The 20,570-nt window shown below is 39.1% G+C and overlaps 2 protein-coding genes across 25 annotated transcripts in view; both read right to left on the reverse strand.

Moving 5' to 3' along the window:
• Nucleotides 1-20,570, reverse strand: part of EIF4G3 (eukaryotic translation initiation factor 4 gamma 3) — a 342,348-nt gene that overhangs the window by 235,934 nt on the left and 85,844 nt on the right. The gene's annotated exons all lie outside the window — the stretch shown is intronic.
• Nucleotides 964-9,228, reverse strand: LOC122698298 (RNA-binding motif protein, X chromosome-like). Its single transcript, XM_043909110.1, is given in 1 exon segment — nucleotides 964-9,228. A coding segment is annotated over 1 exon segment (1,140 nt). The 5' UTR covers nucleotides 2,254-9,228; the 3' UTR covers nucleotides 964-1,113.

Genomic DNA, 20,570 nt, shown 5'->3' on the forward strand with positions numbered 1-20,570 from the left:
CTTACAAGCATGCATGAACAAAAATCTCCTTTAAGTTACATGTGTACAACTTAAAAGACAGTTTATATGTGTATATTTTATATATGTCTATAAAAGTAAAAAGGGCTTCCCTGGTGGCTCAGACGGTAAAGCGTCTGCCTGCAATGCCTGAACCTGGGTTCGATCCCTGGGTCAGGAAGATCCCCTGGAGAAGGAAATGGCAACCCACTCCAGTATTCTTGCCTGGAAAATCCCATGGATGGTGGAGCCTTGTAGGCTACCATCCACGGCGTCACAAAGAGTCGGACACGACTGAGCGACTTTACTTACTTACTTACTTATAAATGTAAAAAGCAGATGAAGAATTCTCTCCACATGTAAAGGTTTCTCTGGGAAATAATGGCTGATTTTCATTCTCTTTATTTTCTGATTTTTTTTTTTTTTTTTTTTGCAGCTTCATGGTTGGTTTTGGCCAAACTTTTTATTTAGTATTCTGTTGTTGCTTAATACACACTTAAATGCTCTTAATGGGGAGGGGGAAAGGGGAGGTTCTTGTCGGTTTCCAAGGAAATGTCAGAAAGGCAAAATATGGCCAACATTATTCATTTGCTTTTTTCTGGGTTTACTGGGCGAATAGCACTTTCCTGACATATATGCATCTGATCTCAGGTTTTTCATACTGAGAACATTTGAGATTTCAGTTTGAAGACGCTCTGAAATCCTAAGAGTAGCATACCCCGACCACCCTCTAATAGCTAGCTTGTTTATATAGGCAGGAGGATTCATCTCTCCATTTTAGATGACAAGAAATTTTGTGTAAGATAAACTGCTTGCCTCATCATTTACTGGGGAAAATCCTATAGGAAGTGGCCTTTAGGGACACTTTTACTTGGAAGATTACACCACTAGTACACACGTCAAGACTTAAACACATTTAACGTTTCATTTGCTCAAGAACATAAAAATTATGGAAGGGGAACTTAACAGGAAATTTTAAAAAAGTAACACTATCTTTCCTTTTAGTAGTCCTTGGGTAGTTATGATAGAACAGGTTCCACTTTTGTTTGTTTCTTTGAACAGGGATTTTGGTCCAAAGTTGTTTGTTTTTAAGATCTGCTTCTGCCCCCCCCTCTATCACAGATCGACTTCCTCCACGACCACCACCTCTTGGTGCTCCGCGGCTTGAACTGCTGTAGGAATCTCGTGGAGGAGGGTACCCCCTTTCCTTAGAAGAGGGAAGCCCTCTTTCTTGTCTGCCAACCCGATCACGACCACTTGAGTAGAGATCACTTTGGCTGCTTGAGTAACTGTCTCGACTTCCACCATATCCGTCACGTGAGCTGCTGTAATCATCATAGCGACTGCTTCCACCATAAGATGGCGGGGCCCTCGTGTAGGTGGAGCACCACGTGAGTTACCATAACTCTCAAATGAATCTCTGTAGGAACCTCCACTTGGATGATCTGAATAGTCACAATCACAACCATAGCCATCTCTACCACTATAGCCTCTTGATGGATAGTCATCACGTGAACTGGAATGACCATAATCACGGTAAGTATAATCGTTTGGTGGTGGTGCATAATCTCTTGTATCACGAGAACTTGGGTAATCTCTGCTTGAATAGCTGTCTTTAGTAGAATATCCATCATCTCTTGGGGACAAATAAACATCTCTACGAGAGGGCAAGGGCTCCCTTGGAGGTGGACCTCCGTAACTATCTCTTCCACGTGATACAGGAGCTCTTCCTCCCATTCCACTGCTGCTTCGAACTGGTCCTGAAGGGGCCGATCTTTTAGGAGGAGGACCCCCACTTCATGGTGGTGGTCCTCTCTATACTGGAAGTGGTCCCCTGGAAGAACTCACGTTAAAATTCATGGAACAGCCACCATCATCCATGTGCCCTCCATGGGATGGAGGCCCCCTGGTTCCTCCACTTCCTCCTCGAAGACCTGTCAGAGGGCCTCTGCTTCTTGGAGGTGGAGGTGGTCCACGTCTGCCACTTTCAAGTGATGGTTTAGTGGCCTGCTCTACCTTGATGGCTTTTCCATCTAAGGACTTTCCATTCATGTCTCTGGCTACATCCTTAGCATCTGCTGGGCTTTCAAAGGTGACAAAAGCAAATCCTCTAGATTTATTGGTTTCACGATCTTTCATCAAGAGAACTTCCACTATTCGCCCATATTTGCCAAATACTGCTTCATGGGCTGTCTCATTTGTTTCTGTATTGAGGCCACCGATATAGAGCTTTCCTGGACGATCTGCCTCAACCATTTTCCCCCCCTGGTTAAAACTGGAGAGGTGACGACAGTCTCAAGCTCCTACGAGCTCGCCAACAGCGGCTTCCTAGCAGCTCAGCACGCAGGAGGGCGGCCGATCCTGAGAACGGAAGCTGTAAGGTGCTCGCACTACCGTGCAACGAGTGATTTTTTTTCTTAATTGGTATTATTTAGCCAGCAAAAAAGTAAAGCTATGAGTCACTTGTTTAAACATATTTATAACAGTAAAAAAATACAAAATTCCTTGGGGAATGGGTATTTGCACTCTTAAAATACATATTTAGAAAGACTTTTTAATGAGAAGTTGCCGATAATTTTCAGAGGGATATCAAATTGTGGTACACTGATTTCAGAAGTATTTTTTCCTTAAGTACACAGCAAAACAACTGGAAGAAACATGCTAACATGACTGGCATGGCCCTTTAGGTAGCAAGATATGGGTCTTCTTTTCCTGTTATACTTCTGATACTTCTGAGTTTCTTTTTTTTTTTCTCATAGGCACACATAAATTTTATAGTGAGCAAACCTGCTTTTGGAACTCGGCAGTTAGGTTCCCAGACTGGCCTATAAAAGCCCACTGAAGCCAGTGGTGTCGCACAGGGAGACCAGGCTCACGCCATCCTCTCTCGCCCTGCAGCCACCAGGACTACCCACCAAAGTGACGCTCGTTACCTCGTTATTTGAAAGGGACAGGACTTATGGAGTACTTATGAGAAAGCGTGCACATAAGGGGCCATTTCCACATTTACGTATAAATATTACACCATATTATTAATTCTACCAAATCTCATTATTTGCAATATGGCTATTTAGCAGTAAAACCGATTTAGAATATGACTCAGGTGGTCAGTGCTGCCTTACAGTAGTATAAAGGGAGCAGGCCAAGACAGTAAGTAGATTTTTACTTCGTTCATTGCTAATAGTAGCCCAGAGAATGGTCTTAAGCTTCCAAGGTCCTTTTCTGACTCAATATTAAAATGCTAGGCAGTTAGGCATAATGGTCGTGGGGAAAGGAACAGAGTAACGAGAAGTTCTCTATAAGTCCAATCACTTATTAAACTACCTTTACATATAATAAATAACACTCTACATAAGCGTAATAAATTAACTTCTTAATTTTTCAAGAAATACATACCTTATAGGCCATTTGCTATCCTTTTTCTCAGAAGAGGAACCACTGAAGACTGACATGAGAAGTGATGGCTTTTATTTGTTCAAGAGTCCCACTACTAACAAAGCTCTTAACTTCCTACCACAGACATGCTTGTGTGTGAGTTGGGAGATGACCAGCATAGATTTAACAACTGCAATGGAAGCAGTCATTTCCCACTGTACAACTTAGGGGCTGTCTTTCTTCTGATCTTCATTTACTGATAATGAACCATTCATTTAACTGAACAAGGTAAGTGAATTCTGCTTTTAAATCCAAGATGAGAACTAGGAACAAACATAAACACAATCTCATTATCAAAGTCACAATATTAAGCTGCTCTGTACACCAAGTAACATGAAACATGTGCTATACGCTTCTATTCTGAGGATGCATCAAAGACCATCACTTTCTAGAAAAAAGTCTGAAACAAGTAACACAAGCAGAGGATAAACTGATTGAAGTTATCTTACAAGTAGGCCTAACAGAATTACTGAAATATCACGGGTTACAAGGACCAACTGTAGAGCCTAGGGAACCCTGCTAAATAAATGCCAGCCTGGATGGAGGGGAATTGGGGGAAGAATGGATATATGTTTATTTATGGTTGAGTCCCTTTGCTGTTCACCCGAAACTATCACGAAATAGTTAATTGGCTATACCCTAATGCAAAAATAAAAAGTTTAAAAAAAAAAGAGCATGGGTTTTTCAGACGGAGACCTGGGTTTAAATTCTGGCTCTACCACACAAAAATTATACAAGCAAATTACCTAAATTCAGTTTCTTTCTCTATAAAAGGAAAAATAAGGAATATCTTGAAGATTCAGTGAAGATGCACTGAACACACTAAATGAGATAAAATACATCACAATGCCTGTTATATAAAAAGTATTCCCAAAGTGGCAGCTATTGTAATATTTCACTGTGCAAAAACACTTAAACTGTTACTTAAAATCCTAGTATTAGGCATATAAGTATAAATCAAACAGTTCTGGGTTCAAAGGATTCCTATTTTGATTTCCATTTTACAAATGGGAAAGGGGAACAGCAGGACTTGCACTAAACCTAAAGCAGTGGTTCTCAGAGTGTTGTCCCTGGGCCAGTGGCATCAGCATGTGGCTACCTGTTGAAATTCATATTTGTAGGCCTCACCCCAGACTTACTGATTTGGAAACTTCAGGCTGGGCCCCACCAGGTGATGCTGATTCACCTGAAGCTTTAAGAAGCGGTGACCTAGATACAACAGTGACAGGGCTTCACCAACATTCACAGCAGCTGGCACGGGACACCTGCTCAGAATGTCCAGCCCACTGAGTCAGGAGACACGCTGCATCACTGCCGAGTGTGACGGTGGAAAGAAAACACTACTATTTATAAATATCGTTAACCCTGAAATGTGCTTTTTTCTCCAATACAAGTTAAAAAAATCACTTTCCTGACTTAACCAACTCATTCCCTTCTTTCCTTTACCCTACATTCCCACCACATTTAATGAACAATTTATATTAGATTATGATATAACTGCACTTTCTTGGAATCCCTGGAAAGTTAGTTATTCCTTCTACTGTACAATTTCACATTTTCCAGACAGCAAGGAACAAACCTCTTTAAATAAGCAAAATTTATTTTTCTCTTGTAACTATTCTGGATGGAAATCTTCAGCACACTGAATACAGTCTGAATTTTTTCTTGATCATACAAATTCATCATTATGAACATCAAATTTTATGCAAAAACATACTTTAAAATAGTGGACTGTCACTAAGCCCAATGTGCACACCTCTCTGCATCTACAATTGCTGTCATGTAGTCAGTTATCTATGACTCTAACTATGAGAGCATTCCTTCCTCTCTTGTAATGAACTCTAATAACCTTAGATGGGCTCCAAAGCTCAAGAGCCAACATTCTGATGCTTTTTTTCTTTGTAGTTTTCCAACTACACAAACATACCTTTTTTCACTTGTATACCTTCTCCTTATCTTTAGAAACTCAATCCATATCTCACCTCTCCTGAGATAAATGTCTCACTGCCCAGTGTCCCTGGCTGAGTTTCAAGCTGCGGCTCCATGCTTGCAAGAATAGCAAGACATTCTCTGCCTACCTCAAATTCAGCATTCATCACACCTGCACTTAAACGATCGATCACTTTCAACTGTCCCACTAGGCTACAGGCATCTTCAAGGCAGACAGCACTGTATCCCTTGTGCTCTGCACAATGCCACACAAGCAGATGCTCCAAAAAAAAAAAAACAAAAAAACCACAAAGTCTGATGAATGAACAGGTTAGGGTTTGAAAGAAACCCTTTAAGAAAAGCACAAAGACGTTGGTGCATTGTTAAAGTTTGAGGAGTTTCCTTTTGTTTAGTGTTATTGTTTGATTTTGGCTTTCTTCTCTTCCACTGAAATGTTAAACAATTCCTTTCCTCTAGTTCTTTTAACAGTTCAATTTCTGTGAGTACATTTTGTCTTTCCAGCCAAAGTGTAAGTGAACCCTCTCTACTACATTTTCTCCCACAGAACTTAGCCCAACACATAAAATACATGAAGAAAGAAATCCACCCCAAACTTGGTCTAGGTCAAACTTTTTTGTGTTATATAATTTATTAGCTTCCTCTGAAAACCAATTAGCAATGACCAATGCCTGACCAATATTTGGAAAAATTTTAATGAGATGAAGACTTTCCAGAAAGCTGAAATATTCTCACCCAACCCAGCTCACTATCTGAGTTTAATGAACTTTAATCATACATTTCAGCATTACATCTCTTTCCTTTCCTATGCATGTTTTCACCAATACCAAACTCTCTTAATTGGTCTATAGAAGTTTTTAAATAAATATTTGAAACACAGCCCTAATTAATTTTTCTGATTTGTTTTAGACAGATTAAGTAGGTACTTCCCCCAACAATCCAGTGGTTAAGACTCCACACCTCCAATGCAGGGAGCACGGGTTCGACCCCTGGTAGAGGAATCACAGTCCCTCAAGCTGCCCTGTGTGACCAAAGGAAGGACAGAAAGGTCACTGAACAGACGCTCATTAGGGGACCACTGACCGAAGCTCCCTGCCCCAACCAGACCCCACGGTGAGATCTGCATGAGTTGTCTCACAACAGGAGGGCCTGGTCAAGAAGGTGAAACTAACAAGCTACCACCAACTGGAAGAATTCAGAAAAGGTCAGAAGGAGAAAGGAGATGCCAGTCCATATGTCCTACCAACCTCCCAGAATCCTTGCTGAAATCTATCTTGGCTGAGCGATGCATGCTTCACCAAGAAGGACTCTGAGTCAGAATGACTGGCCAGAGACAAACCCGAAACGAATCCCATCACCAAACAACCTGAGACTGCAAAGCACAAGGCCCAGCAGCTCTCCGGGCCGCGTCGCCCCGCTGCGCTCCGCCCGGGGGCCCATCCACCCTGGAACGGGTCCCCTCTTCCTGCAACATACTGAACAAAAAAGAAAAAAAAGGTACTGCTGATTTAACAATGCTAAGAAGGAACAACATACCTAAGGGTTCGTTGGGATTTGTAAGAGCTAAAGAACTAAACACCCTTCTCTTGAACATTCTGCATTCTACATGGCAATTAAGCAATCAAAGAATGACACAACAAACAAAGATGCTAATCCTTCACAATCTCTTGCCTGTAAGATTACCCTAACAGCAGAGTGCTTTTAAAAGATTGAAAAAGGAATGATGTGAGTTAAATGTTTCCATGTCTATCTCAACATACAGTAAAAAAAACACCTGTATTCATGCCACCAACTTCACAACAATAATAATTTTGTATCTTGAAATAATAATGTTCCTTGTTTCTTTTTCCTTAAAATAATTACAACTTCATTTACTACACAATTACTTAAGACAGTCCAATTTCCTATGACTCATTTTATTTTAAACTGGCCCCATCAGCTGTTTTTCTCTTAAATAACAGGGCATAAAATACTTTATGAAATGCCCCTATAGAGACTATCTCAGAGTTTAAAGAAACACATTTTGAAAGTTCTCTAACATTAAAGAACTTGATTACTATATCTATTATTTTCTTATTTTAGAAATTCAAAAGCCATTTCTAGCTGATATTTAACAACAGAACATACTTTATATCTTTAAAATTAATCCTTCTTCTGAAGGAGAAAAATCAGTGAATATATATTAAATATTTTAATTAGGTATGTGGTTTAACATTTAATGAGTACATCCACATTAAATATTAATGACAAGGAATCTTAACTTTCATAAATGTCATTACTCAGCAGATACTGAGAGGGAGCAAGATGGATCCAGAATTTTTAATAACAAGGATATAAATGAGCTAAACATATACAAATGCTTTAAAAAAGGGTTACCTCAAGATGGAAAAGTGGGTAAAATCTTAATAAAGTATCTGTCAGTTTAACACACAGTGTACAAAGTAATAAATGAGCTATTTCCGTATATTGAGAATCATGGAAAGAGTACAACATGGCACCCTTGCAAGGGGAAAGTTGGTCTAGACTAGAGCAAGGAATCATACCAAAGTAAAGGCTCTTTAGCCAGGCTCAAAGGATACTTGAACTCTCCTAAACCTGCAGTAAAAACTATTTTCATATGCTCACTGTTCTGCAAAGTAGATCCATAGCTTTCATAGATGATCAAGAGTGCTGGTACCCCCAAAATTGAGTATTGTTATTTATACCTTATGTGAGAGTTCAACAAGAAGAAGGCAGCTTCCCACCCAGTAAAATATAGTACTTCACATGAGCTATAAAGTCAGATAGATGTGTACTCAAATTATGTAGCTTCAGAGAGTTCCATCTCCTTATTTGTGAATGAAGGCTGCTGTAACGACTAAGCAATCCACGGGATGCACAGCAGCCCGCACACCGCCAGGGGCACGGAAACGACTCAACCCCCGTCTGAAACAGGAGATGCAGTCAGGCTCCCCGCACACCTCTGTAATGCGGATTACATATATAACACAAGTGAAGCGCTCAGAGGAGAGCCTGGTGCACAGTGAGTGCTGACCGAGTGTCAGTGACGATAAGGAAGAAAATGTTCTATAAAGGATTCTGTCAGTTTCCTCAGGAAGAACTGCTCTGACCAGATGTGTTCAATTTCTATATACCTAGGTATATATACACCTGTGCATTTTCAACTGCATGGAGAGTGGGTGCCCCTAAACCCCACTTGTTAAAGAGTTAACTGTACATGTCATGACTCATTGCATTATAGAGTACAATTCTCATACAACTCAAAAGATTCAACTGGAATATGTTCACCTCTCCCCACCTTCTACTAGTAGACAGTCCAAACTTTCTCCCCATCTGTACTTTACAACTTTCTAGAGTTTAAAATAATGTATTAACCATCTCATCTGATAAAATGAAAACTCTTAAAGATAAGGATCATATTATCTACCACTGTTAACCTAGGTTATCTGGCACAAAAACTTGCACACAGTTATTATTCAATAAATATTTACTTAACTAACTGTCTCAATATCCTTAATAACTCTACCACATCTACTTGTTTAAGCACTGAAAGCAAGCTCCAAGAAGTCACAGGTTTTTCACTTCTATTTATAATGCGGCAGAAAAGTAACTTCAAAAATGTCTTAAATTATTACAACAGTTAGCAATTCTACATTTAAAAAGAGAGGCAATACAGCAAATACTGGGTCTAATTAACATACCTATTTTTAACAAAGACAAAAAATACAGATTTCATAAATATTTAATAATGCTGATTGTGAGATTTATCTAAAGAAAGGAGGCTAATACTAGTGATGGGTAAGAAACGATTTTTTATAAAAATAAAACTTGAAGATATTAGTAAAATATGAGCCAAGGAAGAACAAGAAAATGACGAAACATAATCAATCTAGACTATCTTTTTTTTTTTTAATTTTTCATTTATTTTTATAAGTTAGAGGCTAATTACTTTACAATATTGTAGTGGTTTTTGCCATACATTGACATGAATCAGCCATGGATTTACATGTGTTCCCCGTCCTAATCCCCCCTCCCACCTCCCTCCCCATCCTATCCCTCTGGGTCATCCCAGTGCACCAGCCCCGAGCACTTGTCTCATGCATCCAACCTGGGCTGGTGATCTGTTTCACACTTGATAATATACATGTTTCGATGCTGTTCTCTCAGATCATCCCACCCTCGCCTTCTCCCACAGAGTCCAAAAGTCTGTTCTGTACATCTGTGTCTCTTTTTCTGTTTCTCATATAGGGTTATCGTTACCATCTTTCTAAATTCCATATATATGCGTTAGTATACTGTATGGGTGTTTATCTTTCTGGCTTACTTCACTCTGTATAATGGGCTCCAGTTTCATCCATCTCATTAGAACTGATTCAAATGAATTCTTTTTAATGGCTGAGTAATATTCCACAGTGTATATGTACCATAGCTTCCTTATCCATTCGTCTGCTGATGGGGATCTAGGTTGCTTCCATGTCCTGGCTAGTATAAACAGTGCTGCGATGAACATTGGGGTGCACGTGTCTCTTTCAGTTCTGGTTTCCTCGGTGTGTATGCACAGGAGTGGGACTGCTGGGTCTTAAAATTTTTTGTAAAATTCAAGATGATCTTTCAAAGAAATACAAGCCTTAGAATGTGATAATCATACAATCTAGCAATCCTACTTCTGAGTATATATCCAAAGGAAATAAACAAGATATCAAAAAGATATCTGGATTCCTGCATTAACTGCAGCATTATTCACAATAACAAATATATGAAAACCTAAAAGTCTATCACGAGATGTATAGAGAAAGAAGATATTTTTTATATATGTATACATACACACACACACAGTTCAGTTCAGTTGCTCAGTCGTGTCTGACTCTTTGAAACCCCATGAACTGCAGCACGCCAGGCCTCCCTGTCTATCACCAACTCCTGGAGTTTACTCAAACTCATGTCCATTAAGTTGGTGATGCCATCCAACTATCTCACCCTCTATTGTCGCTTTCTCCTCCCGCCTTCAATCTTTCCCAACATCAGGGTCTTTTCAAATGAGTCAGTTCTTCACATCAGGTGGCAAAAGCACTGGACTTTTAGCTTCAGCATCAGTCCTTCCAATGAACACTCAGGACTTGATCTCTTTCAAGGATGGACTGGTTGGATCTTCTTGCTGTCAAAGGGACTCTCAAGAGTCTTCTCTAACACCACAGTTCAAAAGCATCAATTCTTCGGCGCTCAGCTTTCTTCACAGTCCAACTCTCACATCCATACATGACCATGGAAAAACCATAGCCTTGACTAGACAGACCTTTGTTGGCAAACTAATGTCTCTGCTTTTTAATATGCTGTCTAGATTGGTCATAACTTTCCTTTCAAGGAGTAAGCGTCTTTTAATTTCAAGGCTACAGTCATGATCTACAGTGATTTTGGACACACACACAATGTATACAGATTCCACACCAAAAAAAAAGAAACCCTCTTACAACAATAAATGAATTCTTCAAAGTAGCAGGATATAAAGACAATACACAAAAATCAGCTGAATTTCTAAAAACAAATGATGAAGAAAACAATTCCATGTACAACAGCATCAACAAGAATACTTAGGATTAACTTAAAGAAATGAAACACTTGTACAATGAAAACTACAAAACACTGTGGAAAGAAAGTAGACATAAGTAAATGGAAACACATCTCATGTTCATAGATAGGAAAGACTTCATATTGCTAAGATGTCAGTACTAGCCACAGTGATCTACAGATCCAATGCAATTCCTGTCAAAATCGCAACAGATAAAAATAGAAAAATCCATTCTAAAATTTATATGAAATTTCAAGGGACTCCAAACAGACAAAACAATCTTGAAATAGAAGAAGTTGAAGGACTCATGCTTATTGTTTCAAAACTTACTACAAAATTATAGGAATCAAAACAGTGTGCTATTGGCATAAAGATAGGCTATCTATAAAAGAGAATAGAGAGCCCAGAAATAAATACTCACATATATACATTTTCACCAAGAGTGTTAAGATCATTCAATGGGGAAAGAATAGTATTTTCAACAAACAGTGCTCGAAAAACTGAATGTCTACATGCAAAAGTATAAAGTTGGACCTTACACACAACATATACAAAAATTAACTCAAAACAGATCAAGGACCTAAATATGAGACCTAAAATAATAAACGCTTAGAAGAAAACTTCAGACAAAAGCTTCACTGCATTGGATCCAGAAATGACTTCTTCGATATGACACCAATGGGATCGGTAACAAAAGAAAAAATAGACAAGTCTTAGCTCATGAAAATTAAAAAAAAAAAATTATCTATCAAGACATTACCAACAGAGTAAAAAGGTAGCTCACAAAATGAGAAAAATATGTGTAAGTCATATATGTGACACAGGATTAGTATACAGAAAACTACTAACACTGAACAACCAAAAAAACAACAACTTTACTCAAAAAAGGGCAGAAGACTTGAACAGACATTTCGCTAAGAAGATATACAAATGGCCAAAACACACAGGAAAAGATGCTCAGCATCACTAATCATTATGCTAATGAAAATCAATACTATAGTGAGATTACCACCTCATACCCATTAGAATGTCTAGCATCAAAAACAAAAACAAAACAAAACCAACAATACACATAAAACAACAATGGTTGGATTGAATGTGGAGAAACTAGAAGCCTTGTACACTGTTGGTGACAATATAAAATGTTACAGTCTCTGTGCAAAATAGTATTATTTGTTTTTCTCAAAATATTGAAAATAAAATCATCACATGATTCAGCAATTCAAGTTCCAGGCATATACCCAGAAGAATTGAAAGTAGAGTTTCAAAGAGGTATCATGGCAGCATTCTTCACAAAAACTACAATGAAGAAGCAAACCAAGTGTCTATTGATAGAGGAATAGATAAGCAAAATCTGTTATACACATACAAAGGGACATTATTCAGTCTTAAAAAGAAAATTCTGACACATCCAACAATATGGAATTATGCTACGTGAAATAAAAGTGAAAGTCCCTCAGCCATGTCGACTCTTTGAGACCCCAGGGACTGTCCATGGAATTCTCTAGGCCAGAAAATGGGAATGAGTAGCCCTTCCCTTCTCCAGGGGATCTTCCCAACCCAGGTCTCCCACACTGCAGTCAGATTCTTTACCTGAGCCACAGGGAAATAAGACGGTCACTAAAAAGACAAATACTGTATGATTCCACTTATATGCGGAAGTTACTTAAAGCAGCCAAAATCATAGAGAAAGCAAGCAGAGTGGTGGTTTCCAGGAACTGGAAGAAGGAAGAAAGAATAGCTGTTATTTAACAGGTATAGTTCTATAAGATGAACAAAGTTCTGTAATGGATGGTAATGGTGTCTGAACGAAAATGTCAAGAGATTTAGTATGACTTTAATGTGTACTACTGGGAGCTGACTGTGGCTTGGATCATGAACTCCTTATTGCCAAATTCAGATTGAAATTGAAGAAAGTGGAGAAAACCACTAGACCATTCAGGTATGACCTGAATCAAATCCCTTACAATTATACACTAGAAGTGACAAATAGATTTAAGGGACTATATCTGAAAGACAGAGTGCCTGATGAACTATGGAAGGAGGTTCATGACATTGTACAGGAGAAAAGAATCAAGACAATCCCCAAGAAAAAGAAATGCAAAAAAGCAAAATGGCTGTCTGAGGAGGCCTTAAAATAGCTGTGAAAAGAAGGGAAGCGAAAAGCAAAGGAGAAAAGGAAATATATACCCACCTGAATGCAGAGTTCCAAAGAATAGCAAGGAGAGATAAGAAAGCCTTCTTCAGCGATCAATGCAAAGGAATAGAGGAAAACAACAAAACGGGAAAAACTAGAGATCTCTTCAAGAAAATTAGAGATGCCAAGGGAACATTTCATGCAAAGATGGGCCCAATAAAGGACAGAAATGGTAAGGACCTAACTGAAGCAGAAGATATTAAAAAGAGGTAGCTAGAATACATAGAAGATGTATACAAAAAAGATCTTAATGACCCAGATAACCACGATGCTCTGATCACTCACCTAGAGCCAGATATCCTGGAATGTAAAGTCAAGTGGGACTTAGGAAGCATCACTACGAACAAAGCAAGTGGAGGTGATGGAATTCCAGTTGAGCTATTTCAAATTCTGAAAGATGATGCTGTGAAAGTGCTATACTCAATATGCCAGCAAATTTAGAGAACTCAGCAGTGGCCACAGGAATGGAAAAGGTCAGTTTTCATTCCAATCCCAAAGACAGGCAATCCCAAAGAATGCTCAAACTACCGCACAATTGCACTCATCTCACACGCTAGTAAAGTAATGCTCAAAATTCTCCAAGTCAGGCTTCAGCAATACGTGAACTGTGAACTTCCAGATGTTCAGGCTTGTTTTAGAAAAGGCAGAGGAACCAGAGATCAAATTACCAACATCTGCTGGATCATGGAAAAAGCAAGAGAGTTCCAGAAAAACATCTACTTCTGTTTTATTGACTATGCCAAAGCCGTTGACTGTGTGGATCACAATAAACTATGGAAAATTCTGAAAGAGATGGGAATACCAGACCACCTGACCTGCCTCTTGAGAAACCTATATGCAGGTCAGGGAGCAACAGTTAGAACTGGACATGGAACAACAGACTGGTTCCAAATAGAGAAAGGAGTACGTCAGGCTGTATATTGTCACCCTGCTTATTTAACTTGTATGCAGAGTAAATCATGAGAAATGCTGGGCTGGAAGAAGCATAAGCTGGAATCAAGATTGCCAGGAGAAATATCAATAACCTCAGATATGCAGATGACACCACCTTTATGGCAAAAAGTGAAGAAGAACTAAAAAGCCTCTTGGTGAAAGTGAAAGAGGAGAGTGAAAAAGTTGGTTTAAAGCTCAACATTCAGAAAACTAAGATCACGGCATTTGGTCCCATCACTTCATGGCAAATAGATGGGGAAACAGTGGAAACAGTGGCTGACTATGTTTTTCTGGGCTCCAAAATCACTGCAGGCACGTGGTGACTGCAGCCATGAAATTAAAAGACGCTTACTCCTTGGAAGGAAAGTTATGACCAACCTAAACAGCATATTAAAAAGCAGAGACATTACTCTGTCAACAAAGCTCCGTCTAAGTCAAGGCCATGGGTTTTCCAGTGGTCATGTATGGATGTGAGAGTTGGACCGTAAAGAAAGCTGGGCACCGAAGAATTGATGCTTTTGAACTGTGGTGTTGGAGAAGACTCTTGAGAGTCCCTTGGACTGTAAGGAGATTCAACCAGTCCATCCTAAAGATCTGTCCTGGGTGTTCACTGGTATGACTGATGTTGAAGCTGAAACTCAAAAAACAAACAAACAAACAAACAAGAAAAAGAACCTGAAACTCCAATACTTTGGCCACCTGATGTGAAGAGCTGACTCATTTGAAAAAGACCCTGATGCTGGGAAAGACTGAGGGCAGGAGGCGAAGGGGATGACAGAGGATGAGATAGTTGGATGTCATTACCGACTCAACGGACATAGGTTTGGGTGGACTCCGGGAGTTGGTGATGGACAGGGAGGCCTGGCGTGCTGCAGTTCATGGGGCCACAAAGAGTCAGACAAGACTGGGTGACTGAACTGAACTGAACTAGGTATTAGAGAGATTGGTTCCTAGACCACCTTCCAAAGATAGCGAAATTCGGGAAGCTCAAATGGCTTCGTATTTGCATACGCATCCTCTCCTATCCTTTAAATCATCTCTAGATTACACTAATACCTAAAACAATGCAAACGCTATGTAGATAAGGTGCCAGCAAACGGATATTCAAGTTTTGCTTTTTGGAACTTTCTGAAAGCTTTTTTTTTCCCCCAAATATTTTTGATCCATGGTTGGCTGAATCCAAGGATGAGGAACCCTTGGATATGAGGGTCTGACTATATAAGTCAAAAATATACAATATGGTAAAACTTCACAATTTGTTCTTAAGAAGCATACCAACAAGAGAGTTATTAATGAATATATTTCAAACTAGCTCATGCCTCTTTAGTTTTATCATTTCCTTTCTACCATAGTACATACTGATCTTACTAGCATTTAAACATTCTGCCTTTTTTGTTCTTTTGTTCATATGATCAATCACTCTAATGTAATTATGGCTAATGAGGAATAATGACATAAGCATCCCTCTCATCCCTGATAAATGTTCCAAGGAGAAACTCATAAAAACCAGATGGTAATAAAATAATAAGCAAGCCAAAATGTAAAACTGAAGGCATTATAGGAGTCTTACTTTTGATACTTCTTTTAATATCAGCAGACAACTTAACCTAAAATGGCTGACATAATGCCATACAGCCTCCCTATCAGATATAAGAGAGTGAAATCTTTGATTATATCATTTTTTAAAGGCTGTCCAGGTATCTTTTGCCTTTCAAGGAATTTAACCAACTCAATTAAAGTGACATACGGGCACCATATGCTGAGCCAGGAGGAGGTGAACTGAAGGTTAGCTTTATTTTGTGACACAGAAATGATCCTAATGGACCAAGACAATAGAGGACTGAAGACTAATACATAATCCTGGGGCTGAGAAACGGGGAGATGATGCAGCTGGTCAACTACCCTCCTACTCACTGCTCATGTGCACAACACTGTAAAAGTAAGGAAGCAATGTGAATTACTAAAAATGGAAAAACTGATCAGAAAGTAGAGACATCATATTTTAAGGTAGCTTTGTACTCTCCAAAACCCTTTGTCTTTTGAGAATATGCATTTCATGTAACTGACGTATCAACTTTTTAAATTAACTGAAGGACCACATATATGACAGTAGCTTTTAATACCAGATGTCAAATCTGATCTAACTCAAAAATAAATTCAAAAACTTTAATGCAAAGCAATTCATGTCAACTGTGTAACAGGTACGGTGTCACAGGATTTTGATTATCTCCTCTCTAAAGGACTAAGTTTACAAAGTCACATGTCTGCATTAATGTACCATGTCTACACTTTAACTCAGAAAACGCATTTCTAGAAAGTTATTCTATAACAATAATCCCAAATACAGAAAAGGGTTAAAATGCAATAAATTACTCATGATAGGAAAAACTGGAAACAACCTAGTGCTTATTAACTCCTCACATAAATAACGTTCACATGTATTACTTTTCTCAACAAAGACCCTGTTTCTCACCCAGCACTCATTCCTGTAACTAGTATCAAGCTCATCTACTCAGCTGCTCAAGTGTTGACTGATTTCTGACATTCTCCTTTACTCTCTTTCATGTCCCACATCCAAGCTCTCATCACATCCTGACTCTTTCAAAAATATATAGCCAACTCCACTACTCATCTCTTTCACTGCCATCAACTTACAGCAAGCCCCCATCATTGCCTGTATTACAATTAACCTCTTATGATCTTCATGCTTCCCCCTCAGAGCCACAGCCACCTAGCCTCATCAGTCTACCCTCTATATAGAAGCCAAAGTGACCTTTAAAAAAAAAAAGTCAGCTCCTCTGCTCTTAAATTTCCAATGGCTTTCTATCACATCTAAATTAAAATCCAAAGTCTTTACCCTGGTCTAAAGCTAGTGGAGGTGATGGAATTCCAGTTGAGCTATTTCAAATTCTGAAAGATGATGCTGTGAAAGTGCTATACTCAATATGCCAGCAAATTTAGAGAACTCAGCAGTGGCCACAGGAATGGAAAAGGTCAGTTTTCATTCCAATCCCAAAGACAGGCAATCCCAAAGAATGCTCAAACTACCGCACAATTGCACTCATCTCACACGCTAGTAAAGTAATGCTCAAAATTTTCCAAGTCAGGCTTCAGCAATACGTGAACTGTGAACTTCCAGATGTTCAGGCTTGTTTTAGAAAAGGCAGAGGAACCAGAGATCAAATTACCAACATCTGCTGGATCATGGAAAAAGCAAGAGAGTTCCAGAAAAACATCTACTTCTGTTTTATTGACTATGCCAAAGCCGTTGACTGTGTGGATCACAATAAACTATGGAAAATTCTGAAAGAGATGGGAATACCAGACCACCTGACCTGCCTCTTGAGAAACCTATATGCAGGTCAGGGAGCAACAGTTAGAACTGGACATGGAACAACAGACTGGTTCCAAATAGAGAAAGGAGTACGTCAAGGCTGTATATTGTCACCCTGCTTATTTAACTTGTATGCAGAGTACATCATGAGAAATGCTGGGCTGGAAGAAGCATAAGCTGGAATCAAGATTGCCAGGAGAAATATCAATAACCTCAGATATGCAGATGACACCACCCTTGCGGCAGAAAGTGAAGAAGAACTAAAAAGCCTCTTGGTGAAAGTGAAAGAGGAGAGTGAAAAAGTTGGTTTAAAGCTCAACATTCAGAAAACTAAGATCACGGCATTTGGTCCCATCACTTCATGGCAAATAGACAGGGAAAGAGTGGAAACAGTGTCAGACTTTATTTTTGGGGGCTCCAAAATCACTGCAGATGGTGATTGCAGTCATGAAATTAAAAGATGCTTACTTCTTGGAAGGAAAGTTATGACCTACCTAGACAGCATATTAAAAAGCAGAGACATTACTTTGCCAACGAAGGTCTATCTCGTCAAGGCTATGGTTTTTCCAGTTGTCACGTATGGATGTGAGAGGTGGACTATAAAGAAAGCTGAGAGCCGAAAAATTGATGCTTTTGAACTGTGGTGTTGGAGAAGACTCTTGAGAGTCCCTTGGACTGCAAGGAGATCCAACCAGTCCATCCTAAAGGAAATTAGTCCTGGGTGTTCAGTGGAAGGACTGATGCTGAAGCTGAAACTCCAATACTTTGGCCACCTGATGTGAAGAGCTGACTCATTGGAAAAGACCCTGATGCTGGGAGGGATTGGGGGCAAGAGAAGAAGGGGACGACAGAGGATGAGATGGTTGGATGGCATCACCGACTGGATGGACATGAGTTTGAGTAAACTCCAGGAGTTGGTGATGGACAGGGAGGCCTGGTGTGCTGCAATTCATGGGGTCGCAGAGTCGGACACGACTGAGCGGCTGAACTGAACTGAACTGATGGTGCCCTAACACAGTCCACGCTCCAGAGGCCATCTCTGACCTCTGCACCGCTCTCTCTTCCACCAGAAACGCACTTTCCCTAAAATCTGCAATCTCACACCTTTCTTAAGTTTCTACTTAAATGCCATGGTTTTTAGATAAAACTTCCCTGAGAGCCCTAACTAAAGTAGGATGTCCAGCCATTCCCTATCCCTTTAGCTTGCCTCATTTGCCTCAAGGCATTTATTACCACCCAACAAGATATCTCACATACACACACACACACACATACATTTAACTATTTTTCTATCTCACAAGAAAATAGGCTCCATAAGAACTGCAGGTTTAGTTTGCTCACTACTATATTCCCAATACCTACAACAGTGTCTGACACACATTAAAAGCTTAAAAAATAATCTGTCAAACCTTTATTGAATGTTAAATTCTTAAAACAACATACAACCATTTATTATTTAAGACACGTCTCAAACGGAAAAGCTAACCTTAAAACACAAAGTGACAAATGAGAATAAAATACCTTATACAGAGCCTACAACAGAGAAAAAGGAAATTTTCATTTTCTTCTTTTTCCTAAATAAGCTAATGTTGAAGGTATACTTTCAAAATTAGAAAAACTTATATGTTAAAGAGTTATGCCTTATAAAATTCTACAGCCTTTAAGCTCAAAACTTTTTTTTTTTTGGCCACACTGTGCAGTATCTGGGATTTCAGTTCCCCAACCAGGGACAGAACTCATGATCCCTGTGGTGGAATCGTGAAGTCTTAACCACAGACCATCAGGGAGATTCCCCAAGCTCAGTACTATAAACAAATGAACAACTCTGGCCTGGAGGAAGCTGTGCCAGAAAAAAAATTAAAGATCATTTTTTAATGTAAGTTGAATGTTCCCAATTAGTAGAGTGAGCAGATAGTTCATCATCCAAACTGAGTCCATTTTAGGAGTTGTAGAGGGTTCAAAAAATAATTAACAGGTGGTTCAGCTGATTTATTCAAGAGCAAACTGAGACTCATTTTGAGCAAACCAGAAAAATAATTACCTTACTCATTACCCACATAACAAAGTTCTATCTCTTTAGGACGACCTTAAAAGCTTCAAAACCCACTTTCTTCATCTCTACTTCTGCTACGAAACCTAATACATATCCCACACATGACTGACTACTTACCATTCCACTAACCGAGCCTCTAATTCCTAACGTCCTAAGAAGGCATTTTCTTCCCTTTTCTGTCTAGAAAAGTCCTGTATCTTCCAGCTTAGTGCCTCTTCCTCAATGAAGCATATAATAGCATGTTCATATCTCTAACTGTGGCCAACTTATGCAAAGAACTGACTCATTGGAAAAGACTCTGATGCTGGGAAAGGTTGAAGGCAGGAGGGGAAGGGGACGACAGAGGATGAGATGGTTGGATGGCATCACTGACTCGATGGACATGAGTTTGAGCAAGCTCTAGGAGTTGGTGATAGACAGGGAACCCTGGTGTGCTGCAGTCCATGGGGTTTCAAAGAGTTGGACACAACTGAGCAACTGAACTGAACTGATATCTCTAACTAAGGTTCTTAACCAGAGTCTTATGAATGAGCTGATGAACATCTGTGAAGTTCTAAATTATTTGCAAACATTGAATATATGCTCTTTGCTTAGGAGAAAGTATCACAACCATTTTCAGATTCTAAAAGTAATTTATAACCAAATAGGATAAGAATTATTGCTTTATTGTATCAGTTGGATTACAATTATTTATTCTCTCACTACATGATGAGTTTGTTTAAAGTACCCTATCCTAGAAATAAATGGTATGATGAAATGAAACATTAAAAAGATATGTCCAGGAATTCTCTGGCTGTCCAGTGGTTTGGACTCCACATATTCACTGCTGAGGGCTTGGGTTCAATCCCTGGTCAGGAAACTAAAACCCCACAAACAGTGCAGCACAGATAAAAAATAAAAAAAAACTCTTCAATTTTCCCCTAAATTCCCTTACACTTACTGTAAGATCCCTGAAATTCACTTCTAATTTTATTATATTCATCCTCTTTCAAATTTCCAGTCATGTATGAATTTAAATCATTTAACATAAATATTTAAATTCCCTCCTATTAAAACCACTGTTTTCTAAACGTTATGCATTTTTATATGCAAAGATTGAAAAAAAGTA

Source organism: Cervus elaphus, chromosome 8 (assembly GCF_910594005.1).
Source record: "Cervus elaphus chromosome 8, mCerEla1.1, whole genome shotgun sequence".
Lineage (NCBI taxonomy): Eukaryota > Metazoa > Chordata > Mammalia > Artiodactyla > Cervidae > Cervus > Cervus elaphus.